The following is a 22,826-nucleotide window of genomic DNA, read 5'->3' as shown; positions in this document are numbered from 1 at the left end:
TGAGAAGCAATGGGATGCCCCAACCTCCCCAAATGACCTTTCTTCTCCTGTTTCCCCTCTGCTGCAGAGACCCCAGGCTTGGAGGAGTGTGGCCAGCGAGCCAGAGCCATGCTGGCCCCTCCGGCCCTGCCGCAGCCTCAGGCGCTGCTCCTGCGCCAGCTCGCCTGCCACTTCTGCCGCCTCTGCCAGGGCACCCGCAGGAGCCGCGTCTCACCTCGGCTCCTCGGCGAGCAATTCGGGGAGCTGCTTCTGCGCCCTGCAGCGGCCAGGTGAGATGCCCTGCTGTGCATGGGATGGAGCGGGAGAGAAAAGCGTGCCCATAGCCGGGCACGGGCATGCTGGCCCCCAACCATGCTCGTTTTGCTGGATGCCAGCCCACCAGTGGCTCAGCCCCAGGGTTTTCCAAAGGGGGAGCCCAGAGCTGGAAGCGCCCATCCCAGCCCTGACATCACGGCCGTTCCCTCGGTCACCAGCGTGATGTCACACACAGCACTGGGATACGCAGCATTGCCCCAGTCCCACGAGAGGTTTGTCGGGGTGGCTGGATCCTGTCCCAGGGGTGTGAGGGTTTCTGTGGGGCTGAGCTGCTGGGCACCCTCATGGACCCCCTGTTTCCTTCCACAGCGCTGAGGCGAGCCCTGAGCTCTGCGCGAGGATCCTCGAGTCCCTCATCGTGGCCAGCGAAGCGGCCGAGGCACCGGCAGCCCCAGGTAAGAGACACCCAGCTGGCAGCAGAGGGGGACAGCGGGGGTGGAATTCGGGGAGGCGACAGCCGCAGGTCGCAGGGGGGTTTCAGCAGCCGGTGTGGTGACGGGAAGGTGCCCGTGTCCCTGCAGCAGTGCCTGGGCTGCGCTGGCTCCCTGGCCGGGCACGCTGTCCCCATTTCCCTGCTTTCTCCTCAGAGATACTGGTTTGGGGGCATTTCTTGGCATCTCCTCAGGAGTTTTGTGGCTGTTTTCTTGCTTAATGTCCGTGTTCCTGCTCCTCGGTCTCAATGTGGTGCCAGTGGGTCCCGCTTCCCCATTTTAGGGGGCTCAGTGGGTGCGGTGCTCTCAGTCAGGGGTGGCTGTGCAGCCTGTTTTGGTGAGCAGGGATCTGGCTGCAGTCTGGGAGTTTAAAAAATAGCAACAGAACCATAAAATGGCAGGATGGTGCTTGCTGTAGGATCAAATCTGGGTTTATGATTTTTGGCTCGCGTCTAGTTTTCATGTGGGCAGAATTATGCTGCATTCAACAAGGCGCCGCCGCCCCAGTTATGGGGTGTCCTTCGGATGGGGACGGGCCCTTGTCCCCCCACCTCCCTGTGCCTGGGTGAGGAACCAAAACACTGTGTTTCTTCTGCAGATCTTAATGACCCCACCCAACTTTCAACCACCAGGAGTGCAATTATTCCCCTTTTATTACCAACATCAGCGTTTGCCTTCAGCAACAATTTGCTCTTCTGCTCTGGTGGCTGAAGTCCCAGCCCTGCACTGGGCACCCTCTCCTGCTGTGTCCTTCTTGCTTGGTGGCATCTCGTGTCCCATCAGTGTCCAAAACCAAAGCGCGTGTCCCTTGCACCCTCTGCAGCGCCCCAAGGATGGGAGGCAAGTGGTCCATCCAGGCAGGAATGTACGTGGTGGGGAGGGAGGGTGCTCAGCGGAGCACAAACCGCAGACCCTGAGGACCCCAGAGGTCCATCCCTGTGGGATCCCATCTCCAGGCAGCTGCTGAGATCCAGCCACGTCCCTGCATAGGGCTGCCCAGACCCCCAGGAGGCACAATTGCTTCCAGCCCTCCTGCTTGGAGATGCGTCGGCCCCAGTGAATTCTGTGTCTTTGTGATGTACCCATGTCCCTGTCATCACCCTGGCTCCCTGGGGGGTGGTCTGGCCAGGCAGGATTACAACTCTTAATATTCCTCATAAATCAGTCCTTTCAGACCCGTCATCTTATTTGTTGCTGTCGCCTACAAGTTTGTTGAGATCCGTATGTCTGTTCCACCCACCAAAACAGATGTTGGGCAGCTGCAGCCCAGCAGTCCCGGGGGACCCCACTGCCGACCCCAGACCCTGCACCGTCAGCATTGGTCTTCACCCCAAACTGAGCAGAGGAGTTGAGCTGGACACCGGGGTCCTCATCCCCTTTCTGGGTCAAAATCTCCTCTATGGGCACATGCCCATGTGGACACCCCACAAGTGTGGGGCAGGGCACAGGGCACCTGGGCTCACTGCCCCCCAAGCTGCAGGACATCAGACAAGCCCCGCCACCTCCCCACTCTTTGTACCTAAAAGCAAGGATATTATTACTTGGCTGTCATCACATTAGGATGTTGGGAAGCTTAATTAAATGCCTGCAAAGCGTTTCTGAGAGCTGTGGATGAAAGGGGCTATATATAAAGTGCAAAGAATTATTATTAGCGATGGGGTCCGCGCCCCGGCCCCACTCCCATCACCCCGGCCCCACTCCCCTGCGTTCCGGCACCATGATTATTTTCGTGCATGTGTGGAGTTGTGGTCTTATAATTATACATGTAAAATAGCTATAAATATCCTGCAATAACACGGCGGGTGTGTGCACATAGCACAGGAATAGGAGTCGGTAGCTGACACGGAGGAAACCGCGGTGTGACCTCATTCTGACTCAGGTGTAAATATACCTCATGCAATCGGGCAGCTAGGGGGGTTGGGGGCTGAGGGGACAGTGGCCGCCTTGGCAGCAAGGGGATCATGTTTTGGGTGAGGACTGAAAGTGGCTGCTAACCCCAGGGAGGCTCCTGCAGGGTTGGGGTCTCTCCTTGTCCCCTGCATCCTGTGGCTGACAGGGGAGGCTTGGATGTGAAAATCATCATGAATAGGAATGTAAATGATGAAATTTGGTTGCTGGAGGGGCTTCCTGGGGTGTTGTTGAGTTTGAGGGGGTCCCTTCCCGCAGGTGCTGCACCTGGGGGGTCTCTGTAGCTGCCCATGGATGGGCTGCAAAGGGGAATGGTATGGGATGGGTCCATGATGGCTACTGAAAGCTCTTCCCGGCAACCGGCGGATGCAGCAATAGGGTCACACCGGAGGCGTTGGTTTCCATGGGGCCACGTACTGGTTTATATGGGACAATGGCATTGACTGGTGACAAAGCAGTGACGGAGCTCAAGGCCAGGTGGCCACATCCAGGCCACCTCACCGTGTCCTCCAGCAAGCCTCCAGTGCTGGGCAAGCCACCTCCGCCCAGGGGCATGGGGACATTCCCCAGCCCCATGGGGACCTGGGGGGCACACACAGCCCACAGCAGGACCCCAGAGCTCACAGAGGGGCTGTTTCCCGAGCAGGGTGATGGGGTAGGGAAAGGCAAAGGGAAGAAGTGATGCAAATACTAGCTCAGCTGAAGGAAGATGACTTCATCTCCTTTTCCTCTCCTGGTGCTATTTATAGCCACTTTAATTTACTCCCCTTTGCTTTATTATCTCTCCAGCAGGCCGTTAGCCCTCAGACAGCAGGATGCCTTTACTCACCATGCCGCATAGAGTTCTGAAAAAAAAAGCCACCAAAAAATACCCAAAAGCAAGGGCAGGAGGCAGGGAAAGGCGGCAGAGTGCTGGGGGCAGGAGCATCGCTGTCCTGTGGCACAGGTTTCTGGAGAAAATGAGAGGAATTGGACTTCTTTTGGGGAAAAAAGCAAGAATTTGGTGAGGATGATGTCCCTTCCTCCTTCAGAGCAGCGACTGGAGGGGACAGGAGCAGCAATGCCAGGGCTCCCTCTCCAACCCAGGATGGGGGCCACTGTTGTGCTGGACCCTGGCAAGGTGGGCACCCCCTGTGGCCCCAGGACACCCAGCCCTGCCCCACTTTACATGGGGCAGTGGCGTAAAGCCCAGTGGCTGAGGATCAGGCTCCAGCACCCAGCCCAAGCACCCTCAAAACACCTTCCCAAAGAGCAGGTTTGGCAGCCCCATGCCATGGGGAAACTGAGGCACGGCCTCCTCATGAAGTCACTCTGCTAGTGGCTACAAAATCCGGTACCTTGTGGGGGTTGGTATCCAGACACCCAGCACCATTGGCACCCCACACCCCAGTGCTCAGCAGGGATGGAGCCCACAGGGCTGCAGTGGTGCTGGTGGTGGGTGACATCCCATGACATCTCATGATGTGACACGCCAGGCAACTTCCCAGGCTGAGCCCCACACAGGCACCTCTCTGCAAGCCCCACTGCCGAGCAGGACTGCCACGTTGAACCAAATTGGAAGCATCTGGCTTTGAAGTTTTTAATTAACTTTTCCTGTTTGCTTTTTTTCTGAATCCAAGGGAAGAGCCCATCCTCTCGGTGTCCCCAGCTCACGTGTCAGTGTGTCACAGTGGGGCTTGCAGACTCGGTCAAGGAGGGCTCGGAGGGCATGCTGGGGGGTGCAGAACCCCCTGCCCAAGATGCTGTGTCCAGCCATGAGCCTCCCACTGCTTGGCCCAGCATATCTGCCACAGGGTGCCTCCAGTTTGTGTTACCTTTGGGTGTTTCATCCCCTTGGGGCTGCCGATGTGGGGTAAAAACAGCCAGGAAAACAGCCAACCAAAAACCCCTGGGTTGAAGGGCAGCATAGGGAGGCTGTAGCTGAGTGGTCCCCTGCGCTGAGACACCTGGTTCTGCCTCCGCTAATCTGCAAATAATACACAGAAAACAAATTAACGCTGGGGAAGAGGGTGAAAAAGAGAGAGCCTGGCTAGCGATGCAAGATAGAGAAAGCGGCTAAAAATAACATTCCCAAAGGCACAGGGAGGAACACGACAGGGATCTGCACTGCTGCCATCCCAGAAGGTGGCCCTGCACCTCCCCAGCTGCTCTGGCTGAAACGCAGCCCAGCCCGGAGAATCCGGAGAGGGAAAAGCCTCCGAGATGGGCAGCAGTGGGGAGGCGAGAGGTGCAGAGCTGTGGCGCAGGGAGCGATGCTCCCACCCACAGCAGAGGATGGGGGTCCCCCCAAACACCCCGCGTGCCCAGCTGGGAGGCAGCTGCTGCCTGACCCATTTGCAGGCAGCCGGCGGGCAGCGGGATGCTGCCGGGAGACTCCGGGGCTGCTGCCTCCGCAACTAATTTTAGCCTGTATTCAATTAATCATGGAGCCAGGAGGAGATGGCAGCACCACAGCAAGCCCAGCCCTTGCCGGTGCCTCTGCCTGCCGCCCTGCCTGCCCCGCGCTCACTGCTGGGGGGCTTGGAGGAGCAGGGACTGGGGTGTACCCCCACCCCAGGATTTTGGACTGAGGAACTAGGAGTCACCCTGTGCTGCATTCCCCTTCCTCCAGCCGCCTTGATGTGGCTGGGGCAGCTCCGGGAAGAACGTCCCATGGCAGCCTATGGTCAAGTGGGCTGGATGCCTCCTTCAGCATCTCCTTGTGCCTCAGCTTCACCTCCTGGTGGCCTTTGCCCATAGGGTTTCTCGGGCTGCCTGTACTGCTCTGGGCAGGTGTTTTCCCGGCACACCAGGGACGCCTCCCCGGAGCGGTGACACCCAGCAAGGGATGTCTCAGCCAGCCCAGATGACCACCACACACCCTAAGGGCAGCCCCTTTCCTGGGGGTCACCAGCTCTGACCCCTTCCCATCCCCAAGCGCTGCAGGTGGCCGTGCCCAGGCTGGGCAGAGCTGGGGCAGGAGCACCTGCACTGCTCAGAGACCGGCAGCTTCTCTGGCACGAGGAGGGACCCTGGCAATGCCACGGGGATGCAGGGTGACAGCCCCATGGTCCCTCTCTCTCCATGGCAGCCACAGCCCTGCTCCACCAGTCCCGGTGTCAAAAGCGTGGCACGATCCAGCCCTCCCCGTGACAGGGAGAACAGCTCCTGACGGAAGCACGTCTCGGCTGGGATTGAAATCCTTTTCCTCCCTGCATGGTGTGGCCGGAGCTGATAAGGGGCTGGATAACCCTAAGCATTGTGTGTGCCGCCGGTCCATGACCCACTGGTGGTTTCACTGCTGGGGAGGAAATGCTGCACTCGGCCAGCCAGGATTCGGAGGGATTTGGCTGGAATTTGGGGGGAGCCGCCGTGCGTGCCGGCAGGAGGGTGCTGGGGCTGCACTGCTGCCTGGGCAGCCTGCCTTTCTTTTTGATGTCATATGAAGTTTTGGGATGGCTCCATCAGATCCCCACTGGTGCAAGCCCAGGCTGCTGTGCCAGCATGCACCAGCCAGATCCTGGCTGTATGGCTGCAAAAACTGCCAGCCCAAAACACTCAGGTTGTCTGGGTTTGGCCCTTGGGGTTCGCAGGCCTCCAGATGGGGCTTTTTACCTGGGTCACCCCTGCCTGCTCTGGAGGGCAGCTCCCAGAGGCCAGGCTGGCTGAGCAAGCGCTTCTCATCCCAAACAGAGCCACCGCTTTGCTGTCACGGGGCTGGCTCGCTCCTCGTGCCGGTGCACACCGAGCCAAGCTGCGGGAGCACGCGTGCCAGCACACGTGTCCTCCCGGCTCCTGCCCGCAGACGCTGTCTGGGATGGAGTCGCTCTTTCTGCTGCGGTGACTCCAGCTGAACAGTGCCAGTGGCTTCACAAAAGATGGGGAGGGTGACAAAGCACCAGTCACGCTGCCAGCTGCAGACGGTTTTCCAGCTTGGCACCAAAAGCCAGGAGCATCCTCTCCTGTGCAGTGGCATTTCTGTCCCCTGCAGCCTGCCTGGCAGTGGATGGGCAGCAGCGTGTCACCCTTTTGGTCAGGAGATGCCAGAAAATGGCACTGCTGCCCGAAGAGGGATTTAATGCTGGAGCAGGAGGGCTAAAAGGTGGCTGATCCCTCCGTGATCTCACCAGCACCCCTGGACCCTGCCTCCTTGAGAGCATCCCAGCTCTGCTCCGAAGGAGTGGAGGAGTCAGGCTGCCCAGCACATGCATGAGTGGTTCCAGGGAAAGGCAGGATTTGTGCTTCCAGGAGGGAAAATGAGTCACGAGGGGACAGCAGGGCTGTGCCAGCAGCTGAGCGTGGGACCGGGGTAAGCGGTGACTGTCGGCTGCTATCCGGGAGGTCAGGCAGAAATGCTCTCGCAGGCCTTGCCTGGCTTTAAAATCTATTAACGTCATTTTGCCGTTTGAGCCGAGAGCTGCACAGGCAGCAGAAACATTCGGGCATGGCTCAGATCAGAGCAGGATTTCAATTACAGTAATCAAAGGTGACACAGATAAGAAACCCCTGGTCTATGAAGCCGCGACAGCTGTCCTCTGGCTCCAACCGGCACCCATCCAGAGCGGCTCCATCAAAACCACTGAAGTGGTACAAGGGTAAAATTGGATTGTGAATCCATTTTCATCTCCCGTGCTAGAAAATGCTTTCCCTGTGTTCCTTGGGGAAGAAAGCCACCTTGTCAGAGTACTGAGAGGGCAAGGTGCCAGGCATGGAAGAGGGGACATCGTTCCCTCTGAAGGCACCGGCAGCTGCTTGTGGATGATGGAGGCAGCAGGAGGAACAGCTGGGATGCTCTGCCTCCTGTTTTCCCCTCTCCCTTCCAGCCTGGCCCCACAGCTGGGGAGGATGCTCGCAGGGGGAAGCCCAGGGAAAGCCACCTCCAGCTCCTGCCTCTGCCACCACTTGAATGTGTCCTTGGTCAAACCCCCCTCCTGCTTTTGTCTCCCATAGGCTGGGGTTGCAAATTTTTGGGGTGGCAGCGTGGCAGCAGCAGTGCCGTACAGCACCGCACACCCCGATGTGATGGCTGAGCTCCCTCTCCTGCCAACTCTGACTCCCTCACCCCTTTGGGCTCCCACCCCCAGCTACTCACTGACACCCCATGGACCCGTCGGTGAACACCACCACGGCCTCATGGGACCCTGGACGCAGCTGAGCCACAGTGGCACCCCTGGGTCCTGCACACACAAGGGGCCCTTTCTGACCCCCTCCAGGCATGGCAGGAGCTGCCAAAACACAGCGGCTCTTTCTGCATCTGCTGGACTCACTCCAGCCTGGCCGAGTGTCAACTGCCCAGCCATGGCGTGTCCCCCCCGGTGCCCCCCGGAGAGTGCGAGCCCTTTCCCGAACACTGGGGGTTTGTGTGGGGCGGTGGGGCTGAATGGCGGGTCTGTGCGGCCGGGCAGGGAGGGAAGGCAAGAGCCGCTTGCCTCATCTGTTTACCTGGAAATGGAGATCGTGGCCAGGCCCGGCTGCAGGCGCTTCCATGCCAGAGCTAATGGGGTGGGGAATGCCGCACTGCGCCCATACCCGAGCATCCCTGCCAGCGATGAGGATGTGGGCAGGGAGCTGGCATGGCTTCTGCAACCTCAATGTGCCCACACGGTGCTGGATCCTCCCGCCCGCTGCAGGCGGAGAGCCGGAGCCCAGGGAATAGAGGCTGACCATCAGAGGGGGGTGGGTGATGCTGCTGGTTGTCCTCTGCCCTGCAGCATCACTGCACTCCAAAGTTCTACAGGGTCCCTTCGCATGTGTCGCCATCCTGGCTGTGTGTCTCCACACTGTCCATGGGTCTTCATCCCTTTTGCTGTGTTCCAGGACTGGTAGGATCCCCACCCTGGCTGCAAGTCCCTATACTGTCAGCGGTCTCCACCCTGGCTGTGTGTCCCTGTACTGCCCGTAGCTCTCTGTACCAGCCATGGGGCCCACATTGGCTATGGACACCTGTACTGGCTCTGTCCCCACGCAGGCTGTGTTACTCTGCATCAGCTGGGTCCCTGTACCAGCAGTGTCCCCACTGGCACGTGAGAGCCACTTAGCAGCGCCAGGAGAGCAGGGCCACCCATGCAAGCAGAGGCTTTTGTCCTTGTGTGAGCCAGGACTGATAGCCGTACATGAGCTGCTGGGGAGGGACGGGGGGGTGATAGCGTCTTCGTTAGCGTCTGGATGTGTGGGGATTAACGAAGCTGGCTCGGTGTCCCCGGGGTTCAGGTTGCCTTATCTGTGTGTATCTGTCCCTACTACCGCAGGCAGCGCTGCTCCTGCCACTGCACAGCTAATCCCAGAGGCTGCCAGATAGGGCAGGGACCGCGGCCTCCACCCACACCCTGCCTGCGCGGGCAGGGCCGGGGCGCCCAGCTGAGCCGTGACCTGCTCCTGCTCCCAGGCCGGCTGATCCGGAGATAACCGGAGGCCCAGGGCAGAGGTGCAATGAATTTGGCGTTCTCAGTCGCTGACAGGAGTACGCGCAGGGTTAGGAGGCTGGTACTGGCATTGCCTTTTATCCTGACCTCAAGGCTCGGTGACCTTCCAGTTCTCCCAGCAAAGCTGTGTCTGCCCGGTTCATCTCCATTCATCCTTTCCGTCAGATGAAAGAGTTACTGCCCCATGGCCAGGGCTTGGGGACTACACCAAGTCTCCCGGAGTTCACAGCTGTGCTTTGGGGTTGCTGAGCAGGTTTCTTCATCCTTGGGATACTTCAGGCATTTGGGGAGTAGTGTGGGTGGTGAAGGAGCTGGGGTACCCGCAGAAGTTGGCAGGCTGGCACCACATCATCCCCAGGGCTAGGACGAGACCATTCGACCTGATGCCATGCAGACGTGGCTGCGGCATCCTTGCTGAGCATCCTCAGCTCATCCCAAGCACCTGGCAGCCCCACGAGTCCTGGCTGCCCATCTCCGGTACGGTCAGCAGGGTGCCCTCCCCCTGGCCTCTGGTACCCCTCATTTCTCCATCCTGCATTGGCCCTTCATGCCCTGGGGCGGGAGCAGCATCCGGGGTTGTGCTTCGGCACCATCCCAAATTTCCAATCCGGGCATGCACAGTGCCATGGCAGCGCCTTTATTTTTTCAGCTGCTTCCCTGTTTTCTTTGCAATCGGGCTCTTTCACAGGACGACAGCAATCACGAGGGTTATTTGGGGAGGGCTCAGCGTGCCCCTGAGCAAGCAGCTTGCAGCGTGGTGTGCAGAACCAGGACCTTGTGGTGGCTTACGTTGCTGTGGGAACCCCACATCTCAAATGGCTCCAACATTCCCTGGCCATGGCACAGGGGGAAAAAACATCTGACCCAGACTAGGGAGAGACGGTTCGGCTCTGCACACCCCACAGCTGCCCTCAGGGCAACCTGAGACAAAGTCGGGGTGAGGGGGTGAATCTCATCAAACCCCAGCAACTTTGTATTTTGGGGTAGCCCAGAACATCCTGACTTTGTTGGGGCTTTTTGGTTCAGCAGCCAAATAGCGATGTCCACCGTCAGCTCCCCTCTCTGAATAACGGGATGCTCACCGCTGGCTCTAATGGCTGATTTCTTTGATGCGAAGAAGTGCTGGGAAGAAATTAATGTGGACTGAAGCAGAGCTGAGGCTTGGTAATGCAAAAAGCACCAGCCCAAGGTGGGCTGTTTCAGGAGTGGTTGTAACCATGGGGTTGCTACACGTTTCTGAGGGGAGCTCTGTCCTGCAGCCTCCCCAGCTGTGTGCAAGATCCTTAAAGTGAAACATCTGGAGTGTTTCAGAAAGAGAAACCTGAGTGTTTTGGGGTCCAGAACAATTTGAAAGATCCAAGACAAATTCATGAGCCATCAGGCTTGACCTGAATCTGGTCTTTTCAGCGAGGAAGCCAAAAGTCCTCGTCCAAGTCATTTCCTCCCAGCTTTTATAGGGATTAGAAGCGCAGTGTCCTGTGCTGGCAGGCGTCCCCCGTGCCGAGCACAGCCAGCCCCTGAAATCCCTTCGTGCTGGCCCTAGAGTCCATCTCAGCATCCTGACGCTTCCAATTTAGACCTTCTTGTGGCAGAGACCAATAGAGAAGCACTTTGCAGGGCGGCGCTTCCCCTCCCTGGGGAGCGGTGCTGGCGCTTTGCTCTTCCCACTCGCCAGCCCCGAGGAAGAACGAGGAGCTTGAATTACTTTTTTCCAAGAAGGGTGGATTTGGTTTGCAGAAAGATAAGGGCTAGGGAGCAGTTGTTGTGCTCTGCTGAGCCTTTTGCCATCTGGAACAGCTTTTGGTTTCTTTCTGGATGCCTCTACCATGGTCTGTATCAGGAGGACAGGGAGAGGGGCAAGGACATCGCTCAGACCCCTGGGGAGGGAAGGTGAGGAGATGGAGCTGGGGGACACACAGGTCGGTCCCCATGCTCCCTCTTTGCAGGGGTAGGGGAAAGTCAGCCCAGGCGAGCGGAGAGCTGGTTTAGGGCAGAGCCTGGGGATATGGTGGACTTGGCAGTGCTAGGTTTATACTTGGACTCCATGATCCTAAAGGTCTTTTCCAACCTGATTCTATGATATCATATTCCACTGTGCCGGTCATGAAGTCCTCTGGTAAGCCCTTCTGCAGGATGTCCCCTGGTCTCCCCCAGCTGCTCGCTGGCTCTGTGGCAAATGGTTCCTACGTGGTGGCTTCGATTTGGTGTCCCCATACCTGACACCTGGTTCGGGGCCATGCTGCTGCTGCCCAAGCAGCCTGTACCGTCCTGAGCATCCAGAGCTTGAAACCACAACCTCTCCGTGAGCATCCTCCCGCGAGAGGCTGATCTCTGCAATTAATCTGGGCATGGTTTATGCTAACGACTCTCCCCACTTTAAATTATAAATGGCCCCTGGCATGTGTGCACACAAACACACGTGCACGCACAGAGATCCTTTAAGGCCATCATTAGCTGTAATTAGTGGGATCTGTCACTCATCTTTGGCAGTTAACGATGAGCCCTGAGTCAGAGGAATCCGGCGGCAGATAAAATAAACACGATTTCAAACAGTTTGGAAATAACAAGCCTTCATTAATCAGACAAGCCCCAAAGGAAAGCGCTTGGAAAAGCGGCGGCTTCTTTGCTGTTGCCAGGAGCAGGGCTGGGTGGGCTCTGCGCTGCCCCCCCATCCCACCCCTCCGCAGACCGTCCTCTCCAGCGGCAGCAGCAGGCAGGATGCTTTCTCACTTGGCTGACACAATGGCAGGGCCGAGGTGTCAGAGCCAGTCAGCTCCAGAAGAGGCCTGAAAACTGGTAAAACCCACCCAAAAGGGCTTCTGCGTGGCCCCTCTCTGGGTGACAGCAGCCAAGGCAGGATCAGGCCCCAAGGTGCAGGTCGGGGCGATGCAGGTGCCCCAGGGCGGGAGCCAGGGCTCAATTTGGGTGCAGATGAAGCAGCTATGGGGCAGCACATCCCACAGCCACCGCTCACCACAAGACACCAAAGTCTGCACAGGAGGCAGCGCAAGCATCCCCAGGATCCATGTGCAGAGCGGGATTTGAGGAAAGGGCTGGTACAAGGCAGGTTTGCTATGGAGCAGGGGGAGCTGGGGAGGTTTCTGGCTGTCACAGCTGCAGCTAAATCACAGCAAATAGGAGGGGAATGGGACACATGAGGCTGGATTATATTACAAAGGAGCAGTCCATCATGGGGTATTTAAAATAATCCGCTTAGATGCACAGTAGCAGATTTGGAGTGCTAAGGGAATTGAAGGCGCTGTGGCTTTGCAAGGCTGGATCAGATCTAGTTAAGATGCCACTTAGGACAGCACATCCTATTCTGCCTCACTGCCCCAGTGGACACGCACATGGCACCCGCAGCCCCTGTGAGGCCACCCCCGCCCCACCAGGGAGGCACCCAAGGTGACACCAGCCACGTTGCAATGGCTGACAATGTCCTGTGGCATCTCTCTGGGATAGGTGGCAGGTTTGGGAGGTGTCAGCCCCAGAGCACGGAGCAAGGGGATGGATTAGGCACAGGGTGAAGGGTTCCCATGAGGGACCAAGCCTCCAGAGGGGTGAAGGAGGTGTAAGCGGTGCTTGTGGGTCTGGGAGATGCTGGTGTAACTCAACAGCACCTTCACACTGCACAGTGAAACAGCTAGGACCAAGGGGCACCCTGAAGGGAGCTGCACCTACGCTGCAAGGGGTGGGAACCTCCTCTCAGGGCACCCACATGCCATTTGCAGCTCAACTGGGGTTGGAGACCCAGCGCGGGGTCCCCAGCAGGCTGGGATGGGGTGTCAGGGGAGTTGCCCAGGGCTGTTGGTACCTGTCTCTGCTTTGTGAGGAGAACTAAGGCTTAGGCTGCTCAGAGAAAAGGTGGCTGTACCTGCAGGGGTGCCAGCTGGGCTGCTCTGCCCCTGCGTGGGCTTGCAAACCCCGCGACATGGTTGGTGGTTGCAGAGGAGGGTGGCTCACTAATGTCATGAGCTAGGGGGTCCTTCACTGTGCTAGCCTGGGGTCTGCATGTGTAGAATCATGGGCTGTTTGGGTATCCCTGGGCATCCTCATACTGCTCCTCTGAGCTGGGCTAAAAGCTCAGCCTCAGGGAGACCATTTCAGCCCAAGAAAGGGTTTTCATCCCAGAGACTTCATCTTAGGCAGGCTTCCCTCCAGAAGAGCATCCTTCTAGAGCAGGGAGTTTCCACCTCGGGCTGGCACCTCCGGGCTGCTCTAATCAAGGGGGATTCAGCCCACAGTGGTCCTGCAGAGCCGGACCCAGCAGCAGGCTCACGGAGCCAGGCAGAGTTAGAATCAGAATCACAGAATAGTTTGGGTTGGAAAGGACCTTCAAAGCTCATCTAGTCCAACCCCCTGCAATGAGCAGGGACATCTTCACGCAGATCAGGTTGTTCAGAGCCCCATCCAGCCTGGCCTTGAATGTTTCCAGGGACAGGGCATCTACCACCTCTCTGGGCAACCTGTTCCACCCCCATTGTAAAAGGTTTCTTCCTCATCTCTAGCCTGAATCTCCCTTCCTTTAGCTTAAAATCATTACCCCTTGTCCTATCATAACAGGCCCTGCTAAAAAGTCTGTCCCCATCTTTCTTATAGGCCCCTTTTAAGTACTGGACATGTTACCAGACGTGACCCCAACATGGAGCTGGCCATCCCGCTGCCCATCCCTTTGCCCCCAGGAAGGGCCGGGCTCAGGAATATGCCCCCAGAGTCTGAGGCCACATGTCACATTAGGCCATGGGACTGTTCGCCCCTCTCCTTGCCCTTAACCTGTTCCCTCTGTCCCCCCCTGACCCCGCTGCAGTGCCACGCTCAACATGAGGGCTCGCTCCTGTGGGTTTAACCGCTGTCCCCAGCTCCCCTGAGCATTAATCCAAGCGAGGATTAAGGTTAACAAGCTCCTGGAGCTACCCAGCGCTCAGGCCTCCCGGGATGGACCACTCTGTCCTGGCCCCAGAGAGGGCACAGCGCCCTGCTGCGCCCCCCGAATCCCCAAACCTCTCCTCCGCCACCATGCAGCTCCCCAGGGTTGCATGGCACACGTTCACCTGTCCCCAAATCACGGCTCACGAGCCATCCCCAGGGCTTTAGGGGCTTCCAAGCCTCTGTGAGCATCTTCCTCCTGCTGCCTGCAAGCCCTGGTGTGGGGACCAGGAGGGGTATTAGTTTCTCAGCCCACTTCTCCCCATCCCCTGGGTGCTGTTGCCCATTCCTAGATAGCTCTGGGTTCATGACAACTAATTTAAATGCATGGAAAATACCTTAAGACCTGGTAAGCCCCTGATCCCTGCCTGCCTCATGCTCCCCGTGAGAGTCCCCCACTCTGGCCATAATCCCTGAAGAGAGGTCACCTGCGTAGCCCCCAGCCCTGGGGACAAGGGATCCTCTTCTGGGCACCCACGAGCTCCGGGGGCCGGTGCGTGGGTGCAGGTTATAGCCTTGGCAGGGAGTCCTCTGTCACCTGCTGGGGACAGTGGGGACAAGGTCCCTAGGGACGCTCCTGCCATGGGGTAGGATGCCCAGGGCAGAGAGGGTGACAAGCAGAGCTGCCACCCTCCTGTGCCTGCCTCAGTGCCACCAGCTCAGGAATAGGGGCTTTTAGAGAGAATCAGATAATTGTTATGTATTTTCATGTAGTTATGACTTTTTTTTTAATTTCTATTTTGCATTCCTGTATACTTCACAGTGAGCAAAGCCCCCCACATCTCAGCCATCCCCCCAAACCCTGCCCCATCCGCTGCAGGGAGCCTCCCTGGGACATGGAAAGGGAGGGATCCCTGGCCTGGCTCTGCCCCCAGCCCCATTTCCCCACCATCAGGAGCTTCTGCTGCCTTCACCTGCTCTGACCCGCAGCCCCACGAGCTGTAATCCCCCTCCTGCTGCACCCGCAGGATCAGAGGCTGCCAACGCCAAACTCATCCCAGAGAGATATGGGCACCGGGGAGGTGGTAACAAACCCTAATGACACCCTGGGGAGAGGAGGAGGAGGCCAAGAGACACTCCCAAATCTCTTGGGTCTCTAAATAGGCAAAAGAAAAAAAAAATCCCCATTTGCAGAAGTGTCTCCTATATCTATAAGAAGCAAAGACGATGCTGGGATAGAAGCTGAGCTGAGCTTTTAACCAGCCAGATTACACTTAGCAGGAGCATTTACCTCTACCTCTAATCCGCCTGCCACAAAGACTTGCTAACTACTTCCCGGATTTAACTGGAAGGCTTGAACTCTTCCCGCAAAGGAGAGAGTTAAGTCCGAGCTGGTGCTGGAGGGATGTGGGGCCGGGATCAGTGCTGACCCCCAGGCACATCAAGTTTGGGATGGACATTTTAGTCCCAGACTCAGTTTTTTCCTGGCAAGCTCCTCCCAGAGGCAGGATGGGCAGGTGCTGGGAGCCCCTCAGTCCCTGGGAGCCCCTCAGTCCCTGGTGGCTTCAAAACCAGAGCCTGTGCAGAGCTAAAATCTGGACATTTCCAAGCAAAAATCACTGCTGCTTAAAAGTAGAGCAGAAACAAGAGCTCTGAAGGAGCCACCTGGCAGGAGCAGCCCCTCTTGTTTTCAGCTGGATTTCTTGCAAGAACAGAAAACACCCACAGCCGGTGCTGGGTGGCTGGGGCAGGCATGGTGGAGGGGACAGGGTGCCTCTCAGCCCCCATGGCCACTGTCCTCTGTGTCCATCCCTTGATGAGTTTTCCTTTGTAGGATGTTTCCAGGGAGAGGAAAGAGAAAAATCGCGAGGGGTTGCAGTGCCTTATGATGGGATTTTGGTGGGAGATGATTTTGTAGATGAGGTTCTTAGGAACATGGTTTAGAGGTGGACTTGGCAGTGATAGGTTAATGGTTGGACCATTAATCTTAAAGGTCTTTTCCAGGCAAAACGATACTGTGATTCTAGTGAAGCACAGGGCTCCTGCCTCTGCTGTGCTGCGTTAGCTGCCTGGTGTGGGGCTGAGCAGTGATGCCCATAGGCAAGCAGTGGGTCCCTCCTGCCCAAACTCACAAAGAGTCTCTGAATATCAGAAACTCTGGCTGTGCTCTGACATCCGCGCCAGCCACTGGCTTCCCAGAAACACTCTCCCAGGGGAGAAACCTGGATTTCCCCTTGGAAACCAACAGCACTGCAGGCTGGGGGAGCGGGAGGGGAAGGGGGGGCTGCTGCTGGACCACAAGTCGGAAGAGCCAGCCAGGTTTCCTCCCTCACCAGCAGCACTGAATTCACCGTGTCCCAGCCCTGATGTCAGCAGAAAATTAGCCATTCCAAATGACGAGCTCCATGGTCATGCCGCAACATCCCGTCCCTGCAGCAGCATCCTCCCTCCAGCTTCTCCTCCCATGCACCCAGCCCCAGGTGACTGTGCCCCAAGGGGTCCAGCACACAGGTGGGGGGGCTCTGACTGGGGCAAACAGTTGCATTTCGAGGCTATGAGGTGGCAAGCGGATCTGTGCATCAGGCTGCGAAGAGCAGGAGCTGGCTATGGAGAGGAGCAGGTTTGCAGGCAGGAGGGAGTATGTCCACCCTGTGCACCGCCCTGGCAGGGCTGGTGCCTGTGGGTGCAGCTCCACGGGCTCCAGTGTTAGACAGGGACCCCAGAAATGCTGAGAACTGGCCCTGTCTGGGGGTTTCCAGACAGCATGGAGGTGGGCAAGCAGGGTCCGGTGTGTGCGCACGTGTGTGTTTGTGTACATGTGTGTTACACACACCCAAGAACTCACCCATGTTTCACCACTTGTATTCCTCACTCGCTGTCTCCCTAACAAGCAGCCCACCAAATTTCAGTGCTTTCTCACAAATCGCAACAACACTTTTCCTGGGGACAGGGGCAGGCAGGCAGGGCTAAGGAGCCCTCGGCTCCACTCCTCCCGCCCGCCGGGCAAGGTCCAGCTTGGCTCCCAGAGCCCTGTCTGCAGGCAGGGCTGGTACGTTCACCACGAGCTATAGATGGCCCGGCTGCCGCTTACAGTAAATCTGAGCAAGTTGTTTTGGGTAGAGCACTCGAAGTCCCGCAGGCAGCAAACCAGCCGTATCCTCCTGGCACAATCACTTGCCGCAGGCGTCTCCTGTTTCCAGCACACCCCTTGGCTTTCCCAGCACCGACCCGCCGTGCGTCAGACCCCGTCATCGGCATGAAGCCGCTTTCCCAGGGCTTCCCCCACCTTCCCGGAGGCAGCTGATGTCTCCGCGTCTGCCGTCACCCCCCTGCTTTGGCTCCGTGTGTTCAGGAAAGCCGGTGAGGAAGGATTCTGAGGCACTCGGTGCTCATGGGCACAGCCCCCAAACCGCTCCCTGACCACCCTCTTGCTGCTTCTTTTTCCCATCACTCCCATCAGCTGTGATCTCCAGTGGAGGGACTGGGGGATTTTTCTGCTTTCTTGGGTGAATGTGAAATCTTTGCCCCTGCAAGTGGCCGGCGGGTGAACTTGAGTCACCGCTTACGTGTTTCTTTAAGGGCTTAAGTGGGATTTACGTGGTGAAGGTGCCTGCTCCAGCCCTCCTCATGGATGGGCAACTCCAAGCATTGGGAAAAGGCAAGATTTGGCTTAACCAGAAGAGTTTCTCTGAGCCCTCAGGATCACATTTTGCATTTTTCTCTCCCTTACCCACAAAGATTTTCTCCTTGTTAAGAGAAAACCACTGGGGGTCTCATGTCACTGGGGACTTGGAGCTGCAAGGACTGTCCCGCACCTCACTTCTCATTGCACCCCAAGTCCAGAGCAAGGGGAGGTACACACTGGTGAGAGATTTAGCCCCGTCTGTTGAATGATCAAGACGCAAAAAGCGAGCAAGGCACTAAGTCTCCCAAGGACAGATCACCTCCCAGATGCCGAGCCCTGCCACCCCTGACCCAGCGGCCCGGGGACACTGTCCCAGCGCAGCTCTGCCAGCTCCAGGCTGCCTTCTGCATTCAGCCCAGCCCTTCCCAGCACAGGAAAGGATACACAGCAGACACAGGCAAGGGATTTTCCGGGAAGAGAGACAGCTCCTAGTCTGGCTTTTCAGAAGCAGGCTGCAAGCTTGTGAATCGGAGGTATTTTTCAAGTTGGTTCCTGCAGTGAAAGTGATCAAATAATTGCTTATATGCCCATCTGGCCCAATGGCTCATGCTCACAGAGCAGAAACTTGCTCTCAAGGCTGCTGGAATGTGGCTCCCTTGTGGCGCTATGGTGTGTTTCTAAGAGGAAGGGGTTGAGGCCACGGGTGCGTTTCCACAGCAGAGCCACGCCGTGGTCCAGGTGCACTCCCAGCCAGTCGCTGCGCCAGATTCATAGCACTGATCTCTCCATGGAGCCACAGGAGGGTTGTACCTGGGAGCTGGTTTTTCCCTGTTCCACGTGCCCAAGAGGGTGCTCCCAGCATCTTCTCCACCCCTTGTCCTTTCCTTCTCCCTCCCACCACTTTGCAACTCGTACAGCCCGTGTCAGGCTCTCCCACCTCCTCCTGCACCCCGTGATCGAGGAGGCACCTGAACAACCCTGCTGCTCCAAGTGAGGACGGAGGACACACATCCCTATGGGAAATTCAGGGTCTCCCAGTGGCAACCTCCTCCAGCCCCCAAAGTGATGATGACATGAATGTTTCGATTCAGACCAACCATTTTTTTCAGGGATTTGTAACCTCTTCTATTGTGTTTTTCTTTTTCTCTCTCCTTTGGGGTTGGAATTATTCTGACTTTGTGCAAAAACCAGCTCTGAAGTGCTCAGGGAGTGGAAACCTCCCATTATACTTTTGAAAAATAATATTAATCTTCCCTACCCTTTTATGATGAGCTCTCCCTCCCCGATGGCTCAGGACTGGATGTAGGCATTTGATGTGGAAATAGCCCTTGCTGAAAGAGCCCCTTTGATGTTTGATTTTCAGAGGGTCAACTCCAAACCAACTGTGGGGGCACCAAGTGCTGGTGGGGCTGGGACCCAAAGGGTGCCCAAGAAGGACATGGGGCAAAGGAGGTGCTGCCAGGCCAATCCTCTGCCTGCCTTCCACTTATCTGAGCAACAGGCAGGTGTTTCCTGGCTTTCAGAGACAATAAACCCAAAGGGATTTCCATTCATGAAAAAATTCATTATGTGCATGAGCTCGGTGTGTGTGGAGCTACGGGCAGGATGGCCAGAGCACAACAGACCCACAGGCACCAGCAACCCCGTCCTTCTGCAGGGACACTTTGGGACCAAACCTCTGTCTGGGGGTGGCAGAGAGCCTGGCCACCCATTTGCCTCTTCCAGTCTCACGTTGGTCCTGTCTCGTAATGTTTTTGGTATCCACCAGCTTTTCCTTCTGTAGTGCAGCAGCAAGCTTCTCTCCCTTGCCCCTGCCTCTCCCCCTCCTACTGTTTTCTCTCATTTAATTCCTCAAAGCACTTTTAAGAGGCCGTTCCTCTGAGAGGTACCATCTAAAACAAGGTTGTATTGTGTACATTTGGTCAAAGCCAGATAAGAGCTTCCAAGTGCCGGGCGAGTAGAGGTGGCTTCTTCAGGTGCTGGCAGCTCTCACAGAGCACACAGTGTTCGGGATGTGTTAACCCACCAGCCGGGATTTGCATAGGTACAATACCCCTCTTCACTTCCTGGCAGGTTCTTGGCCTGAAAATTGTTGTGTTAAACCTCAGACCAGTCTGTTAGCCTGGTAATCAGTATGGCGCTATTTACTTTGTCTCTCACCTTTTGTTTTGGGAGACAATAAAGATTTCATGCTTTGTCAGCAGAAGGCAGGGCAAGCGCTCACCCTTTGGGGTGTCCCACTCCTGCGGGAAGCTGCAGGCACCCAGCGCTCACATCCAGCGTGTGTTCATGGCGCTAAGGTGCTGCAAAGCTTTTGCCCTTTGATCTCTACCAACCTATGTGTTATAAGCGAGATACAGCCACCTTTTTACCCAAAAGCTTCAGCCTCGGTAAAATCTGAAGATGTTGCAAGTTTTGTCTGATGCTCAAGGAACAAAACTGCCGAACACCTGGAAATCCTGGACACGAGCACTGTGCCAGCACAGGTCAGCCCTAAGACAGGCGCTTAGCAAGGCCAATGCTTCCAGGAGATGGGGGACCAGCCACAAATGTGCTGTGCAGTCCCTCCCTCCCATCAGTGAAGCTGATGCCTTCCAAATGCTCTGGATTTGTTGCGTGTTTGTTGCCGCTGCAGCCGGGACTTGGTGAACCTGTCAAATTTGGGGGCTTGATGGTGAGAAAGTCCCATCTGGTGGTGCAAACTGGCTTGGTGGTTTGCAGGGACGAGGGAGGCGTTTTCCTGCATGTTTCTAGAGGATGCCCAGGACTCCAAAAGGCAAGTGGGGCAGCAGAGACACCGAGTGAGGTCTCGGTGCCCTAGAGTCTCACCTCTACTCCAGGAAATTAATATTCTTCTCTTGGGAACCCAGCATTATTCAAATGAATTTCCTCTTCAGGTTTGGAAATTTTCACCAGGGAAAGAACCTTAATCTAAAGGACAGAAGAAAGAAAAAAAGGTCTTAAATAAGCTGATCTGGAAGTTGTCTTTGCTCAAGCCCTCTCAGTCCACTGCCTTGGCTGGACGAGGAAGGAATCATGTTCATGTGCTGGTTTTTGAATGATTACCCTACACAGCACTGCTTGTTTTATTGCCCCGCTTAGCGTTCAAGGCTGTTCTTCTTGCACTTATTTACTGTTAAGCAAAGAAAGCCAGGGAACATGATCTCCAAAGCAAATAGAGCCATGTTTCCATTTGGGAAAACTTAGAGGGAAAGCACATGTAGCTAAGCAACAATGCACGATGGTAATGGGTCCTTTTCCAAGGCATGAACTGCATGTGGATAACTGCAAGGAAAACAACCCCGGCCAACATGCTGCCGACGTTTGAATTCTTGGCCTAAGCGATTAATAAGAAACGAGATGACTTTTCAATATTCCCTGGGTTGCTATGGGTTTTTTTTCTCTCGCTTTCGATCTCCACCCAAGGTTTTGGGTGGAAGTCTCTGTTACCGCGGCTGAGCAGAACTCTGAGTACCGATGTGTCACAGCGAGGTCCCCTGGACACAAAAAGCCAGGGAAGGGAACGGGGACAGGGGAGTCCAATGGCAGGACTGAGGACCCAGCCATGAGAAACTTCCTCCTGCTTGGGGTCAGAGCAAAGCTGCCGTTCAGCTTGTGCCTCAGCACCAAAGCTTAATCTCACCCCTTCCCAGCAGTACCCAGGGGTGGCTTTGTCATTTATCCACCCTGGGAAACTAGATAATCTCTGCTGCAAGAAAAGGGGGGTGTTTTCTCACCATGGGGTAATGTGTGATGGATATTTGAGGATGCTATTACTAGGATAACGCTAGCTACAGGATCATAAAATTGTTTGGGAAGCCAGAAGCAGGAGAGTTTTCTGGAAGATAAACAGGTGATGTCAGGTTTGGCCAGGTGCATAACATCCATGCGTCCGTGTCATGCAGCTGCTGCAGGTGAAGGGATAAGGAACCCTTCAGCTTTGCATCCCAGGGCATGTAAACTATCGTGTTGTGAGTTTTGTTTTTTGTGGGGTTTTTTCATAATAAGAGCAAACGTACAGAGTTGGAGTTTTCCATTTGCAGAAGCGACCACTCATTTGGGCTTCTCCAGAATTCCTCCTACTGGGAATGCTGCCACCTCCTAACTGGTGCTGGCAACTCGGTCACCAAGTGGGGCGGCAGCAGGACAGGGACAAGACCTCACTCTTCCTAGACCCGCCGTTGATTTCCTCTGATGCCACCTGCATCACTGGCTGTGATCAAAACACATGCTGCCATGTTTATTGAAGAGAAAGAGTTATTGCAGGAAGGCATTGGGATTATTTTTTTCCTCCATGAATAAAGTTCTACAGTTCCTCTTCAAATCAGACCTGAGGAATTTACAGAGTGGTTATTGTACATTCCTTGGAAAAAAAAAATCTAAGCAAGTAGTTCCAGTGCATTAAAGCAATGAAGAGAGGAAGTGAAAAATATTTTAAATTCCTATACAGTGTTACATTTCAAAAATGTCCTGGTTTAGGACATTAGAATTGAGGGGGTGCCTTTTTTTCTCTCTTTTTTCCCCTCTAATTTCTCTGAACTTGTTACAAGTCTCCTTCCATTTTGCTCCCCATTTCCAAGCAACTCAATAGAGAGAGGCCTGGAACGATGACAGAGATGCAAAGTGCACAAAGGGACCACAAAGGGACCGGAGTGTGGTCCGATAATTCTGTAATTGGAGCTGCTCGAGGCAAAATTTTTTTCAAGCCAGTGTAAATGGGGATCGCTGAAACCCTTAACAATCAGTCTGTCAGGCTGCTTCTTTAATGGATTGCTCTGTTTAACTCTCTCTGTCACTGGCAAGATGACAAGAAGAATTAGTGTACTGGAAAATATAAGGTACCTGGCAGCTCCCCAGCCCAGTTCCCTGGCCCCGCAGACCTCGGGGTGCCGCAGCGCTGGAGCCCGGCTCACCGGCTGCGCTGCTGCCTCTGTGGAGCAGGAGGAGGACGGGAGGTTGCAACCTCCTGCCCTTGCTAGGGGTAGGGAGACCTGCCAAAATACCCTGCGGCTCTGCGACCGACACAGTGAAGAGTGTGTGGGGATACAGGAGGTCCCCCCCGCCGTGGCTGTGGGGTCCCTGCAGCACTGTGTGCAGCTGGCTGTAAGCTGGGATTGGGGTGGGAAAGGACCCAAGCGTCCTCCCAAGGCCAAATCACAAACCTTTCATCAGCTGCAGACTGGCTTTGTCTTCTGCTTTTAAACTATGGATACTTGATATTTTTTAAGCATTATGGGTTGATGTCAGTCTTCTGGGGGTGTTTGGTGTATGGTGGGAGCG

The 22,826-nt window shown here is 56.1% G+C and overlaps 1 protein-coding gene across 1 annotated transcript in view; it reads left to right on the top strand.

The window, feature by feature from the left end:
• Window positions 1-22,826, top strand: part of LOC308043121 (phosphatidylinositol 3-kinase regulatory subunit gamma) — a gene marked incomplete at its 5' end in the record, with an annotated part of 70,602 nt that overhangs the window by 16,292 nt on the left and 31,484 nt on the right. The window contains 2 exons of the mRNA XM_080349019.1: window positions 68-269; window positions 625-710. Of these exons, the coding sequence (XP_080205145.1) occupies window positions 68-269; window positions 625-710 (288 nt within the window). The remainder of the gene's footprint in view (window positions 1-67; window positions 270-624; window positions 711-22,826) is intronic.

The sequence above is a fragment of the Nesoenas mayeri genome (assembly GCF_963082525.1).
Source record: "Nesoenas mayeri genome assembly, chromosome: 8".
NCBI classification, from domain to species: domain Eukaryota; kingdom Metazoa; phylum Chordata; class Aves; order Columbiformes; family Columbidae; genus Nesoenas; species Nesoenas mayeri.
The sequence above is the reverse complement of the archived record's forward strand: the minus strand, read 5'-3'. Positions and strand labels throughout refer to the sequence as shown.